The sequence below is a fragment of the Corvus brachyrhynchos genome, unplaced genomic scaffold (genome assembly GCF_000691975.1).
Source record: "Corvus brachyrhynchos isolate BGI_N302 unplaced genomic scaffold, ASM69197v1 scaffold166, whole genome shotgun sequence".
In the NCBI taxonomy this organism is placed as follows: Eukaryota; Metazoa; Chordata; class Aves; order Passeriformes; family Corvidae; genus Corvus; species Corvus brachyrhynchos.
Window position 1 is genome coordinate 67,123 of NW_008239671.1, and position 4,115 is coordinate 71,237.

General features: G+C 39.5%; 1 protein-coding gene across 1 annotated transcript in view; it reads left to right on the plus strand.

Moving 5' to 3' along the window:
• Nucleotides 1–418: 418 nt before the first annotated feature.
• The window catches only part of LOC108448654 (protein L-Myc-like), an 8,231-nt gene continuing 4,534 nt past the window's right edge, over nt 419–4,115 (plus strand). The window contains exons 1-4 of the mRNA XM_017742380.1: nt 419–424; nt 1,904–1,962; nt 2,084–2,127; nt 3,550–3,621. Coding sequence (XP_017597869.1) covers nt 419–424; nt 1,904–1,962; nt 2,084–2,127; nt 3,550–3,621 — 181 coding nt within the window. The remainder of the gene's footprint in view (nt 425–1,903; nt 1,963–2,083; nt 2,128–3,549; nt 3,622–4,115) is intronic.

The following is a 4,115-nucleotide window of genomic DNA, read 5'->3' on the forward strand; positions in this document are numbered from 1 at the left end:
AATGGGATGGGATGGGATGGGAATGGGGATGGGAATGGGATGGGAATGGGGATGGAATGGGATGGGGATGGGGACGGGATGGGGATTGGGATGGGAGTGGGATGGGAATGGGGATGGAATGGGGATTGGGATGGGAGTGGGATGGGAGTGGGATGGGAGTGGGATGGGAATGGGATGGGAATGGGGAGAACGTCCTGCCCTGCACTGTGCAGGCGGGAGGTGGGAACGGGATTGGGAATGGGATTGGGATCAGGAATGGGATTGGGAATGGGATTGGGATGGGAACGGGAATGGGAACAGGAACGGGAATGGGAGTGGGAAGGGGATGATGGGATGGGAACGGGAATGGGAGTGGGAAGGGGATGGGAATGGGATGGAAATGGGATGGGAACAGGAACGGGGGCTCTGGAGAGCGGGAATGGGGGTGGGAATGGGGACTGGCAGCCTGGAGAGTTCTTATTAGCGATTATTAGCAGTTCTTATTGGTGATTATTAGCAGTTATTATTAGCGATTATTAGCAGTTCTTATTGGTGATTATTAGCAGTTATTATTAGCGATTATTAGCAGTTCTTATTGGTGATTATTAGCAGTTCTTATTGACGATGACTAGCAGTTATTATTAATGATTATTAGCAGTTATTATTGATGATTATTAGCGGTTATTATTAGCGCTAATTAGCAGTTATTATTGGTGATTATTAGCAGTTATTATTGGTGATGATGAACAGCTCTTATTGATGGTGACTAGCAGTGATTATTTGCTGTTATTTTCAGTTATTATTGCTGATTATTAGCAGTTATTATTAGTGGTTGTTAGCAGTTATTATTGATGACTATTGGCAGTTATTAATGGTTGTTAGCTGTCATTGTTGATGGTTATTGGCAGTTACTATTGATGATTATTGGCAGTTATTACTTACGATTATTAGTAGTTTCTGCTAATGATTATTAGCATTTATTATTAGTGATTATTAGCAGTTATTAGTGATTATTAACAGTTATGATTAATGATTATTAGCAGTTATTATTGATTATTAATAGTTATTCATGATTTTTAGGAGTTCTTAATGATTATTAGCAGTTATTGTTAGCGATTATTAGCGATTATTAGCAGTTATTATTGATGATTATTAGCGACTATTAGCACTTATTATTAGAGATTATTCACAGTTATTATTAGTGATTATTAGCAGTTATTAGCAATTATTAGCAGTTATTATTAGCAGTTATTAGCACTTATTGTTAGCGATTATTAGCAGCTTTTAATGATTATTAGCAGTTATTAGCAATTATTAACAGTTATTATTAGCGGTTATTAGCAGTTATTGTTAGCGATTATTAGCAGTTTTTAATGATTATTAGCAGTTATTATTAGTGGTTATTAGCAGTCATTATTAATGATTATTAGCAGTTATTAGAGATTATTAGCAGTTATTATTAGGGATTATTAGCAGTTATTAGTGACTATTAGCAGTTATTATTGATTATTAGCAATTACTAGCAGTTATTATTAGCAATTATTAGTTATTATTAGTGATTTTTAGCACTTATTAGTGATTATTAGCAGTTATTATTAGTGATTATTAGCAGTTATTATTAGTGATTATTAGCAGTTATTATTAGTGGTTGTTAGCAGTTATTATTGATGACTATTGGCAGTTATTAATGGTTGTTAGCTGTCATTAGCAGTCATTATTAGTGATTATTAGCCGTTATTATCAGTGATTATTAGCCCTATTTCCGTGCACTTGGTTACCCCCACTCGCATTCATTAACAGACTCTAAGGGCTCTCATTAATTACCGCTGGGCTGCGGTAGCAATAATTAAGGGCCGTTAATTAACTGCAAGTAGGGCTGTTATTAATAATTAATAGCTGTTATTAATCATTAACCCCTCTGCAGCTGAAGAAAACGGTGAAGAAACGAGTGGCGACCCCCAAAAAGGCCCCGGCGAGCAGCAAGTGAGAGTTAATTAACGCCAGGGCGCTAATTGCAGGGGAGGGGCGTGGCCTGGCTGATTCATTAATGGGGGTTCATTCATTAATGGGGGTTCATTAATGAATATTTGTTGTGCTCCTGCAGGAAAGCTCCGAGCAGCGGCACCAAAGCGCCCAAAGTGCTGTCAGGTGAGGCCGGGGCTCGTTAGTCGTGATTAATGATTAGTTATTAATTATTAATTACCCGTTATTAATGCTGCGTTCCGTTGCCTTCGGGAATTTTCCTTCTCTGGGATTTGGAGTGGGAAATTTGGGCCTTTCCAAAGTCACCGATTGGGTTCATTCCGGAGCTCATTAACTGGCTTAATTAATTAATTAATTGGCCCGATTGGTTCCCATTTTCTTGCCTTCGATGGGGGAAGAATTTGCATAAGAATTCCTTGGTTTCGTTCTTCCCTGAGTGAATTAATTGCCATTAGTGCTTCATTTCCTTCGTTAATCAATTAACCGGCTTAATTATTTAATTAACCTGCTTTATTAAATCATTAATTGGCTTAATTGGTTTCAATTCTTTGCCTTCAATGGGAAATAATTTGCATTAAAATTCCTTGGTTTAATTGTTTTCCTCAGCAAATTAATTGCCATTAGTGCTTCATTTCTTTTATTAACCAATTAACTGGCTCTATTAATCCATTAACCGGCTCTATTAATCCATTAACCAGTCTATTAATCAATTAACTGGCTCTATTAATTAGTTTACCGGGTGTATTAACCAATTAACCGGCTGTATTAACCAATTAACTGGTTCTATTAATCAATTAACCGGCTCTGGCTCTATTAACCAATTATGTATTAATCAATTAACCGGCTCCATTAATCAATTAACTGGCTCCATTAACCAATTAACTGGCTCCATTAATCCATTAACCAGCTCTATTAATCAATTAACCGGCTCTATTAACCAATTAACCGGTTCTATTAATCAATTAACCGGCTCTATTAACTAATTAACTGGCTCTATTAATCAATTAACCAGCTCCATTAATCAAATAACCGGCTCTATTAATCAATTAACCAGTTCTACTAACTAATTAACCAGCTCTAATAAATAATTAACCAGCTCTATTAACCAATTAACCGGGTGTATTAATCAATTAACCGACTCTATTAATCCATTAACCGGCTCTATTAATCAATTCATCAGCTCTATTAATTAATTTACTGGGTGTATGAATCAATTCACCAGCTCTATTAACCAATTAACTAGCTCTATTAACCAATTAATCAGCTCTATTAATCAATTAACCGGCTCTATTAACCAATTAACGGCTCTATTAATCAATTAATTGGCCCAATTAATTAATTAATTAGCTCATTAACTCCTTGTCCTCCCACGCTTGGGGCCCTTCCCGAGCGCTCCTTTGGGATTCCCGCCAATTCCGGCCTCGCTCGGAGCCGCTAGGGGGCGCCCTCCCCCATTCCCGCCCTTTTCCCGGGATGTTTGGAGCCACTAGGGGGCGCCCTTCCCCATTCCCGCCTTTCCCGGGGATGCTCGGAGCCGCTAGGGGGCGCCCTTCCCGATTCCCGTTTTTTTCCCCGGAATTTTCACAGGGAAAAAGGAGAAAGGGAAGAAAACGGCGGCGCTGGGAGAGAGGAAAGGAAGGAAAAGCTCCGGAGCGGCAGGTGGGGAAAAACGGGAATGGAGGGGAGAGGGGGAATGGGAACCTTGGGAAAATGGGGAAAAAACCTTGGGAAAATGGGAATGGGAACATTGGGAAAATGGGGGGGAAATGGGGGAAAGAACCTTGGGAAAATGGGGAAAAATGGGAAAAGAAACTTGGGAAAATGGGAATGGAAACCTTGGGAAAATTGGGAGAAAATGGGAAAAGAAACTTGGGAAAATGGGAATGGAAACCTTGGGAAAATGGGGGGGAAACGGGGGTGAAAAACCTTGGGAAAATGGGGAAAAATGGGAAAAGAAACTTGGGAAAATGGGAATGGGAGCCTTGGGAGATGGGGGGGAAAATGGGGGGGAAAAGTCGGGAAAATGGGAGGAAAATGGGGAAAAAATGGGAGAGGAACTTTGAGAAAATAGGGAAAACCACTGGGAAAAATGGGGGAGAAAAAGTCTGGAAAATGGGGAGAAAGTGGGAAAAGAACCTTGGGAAAATGGGGGG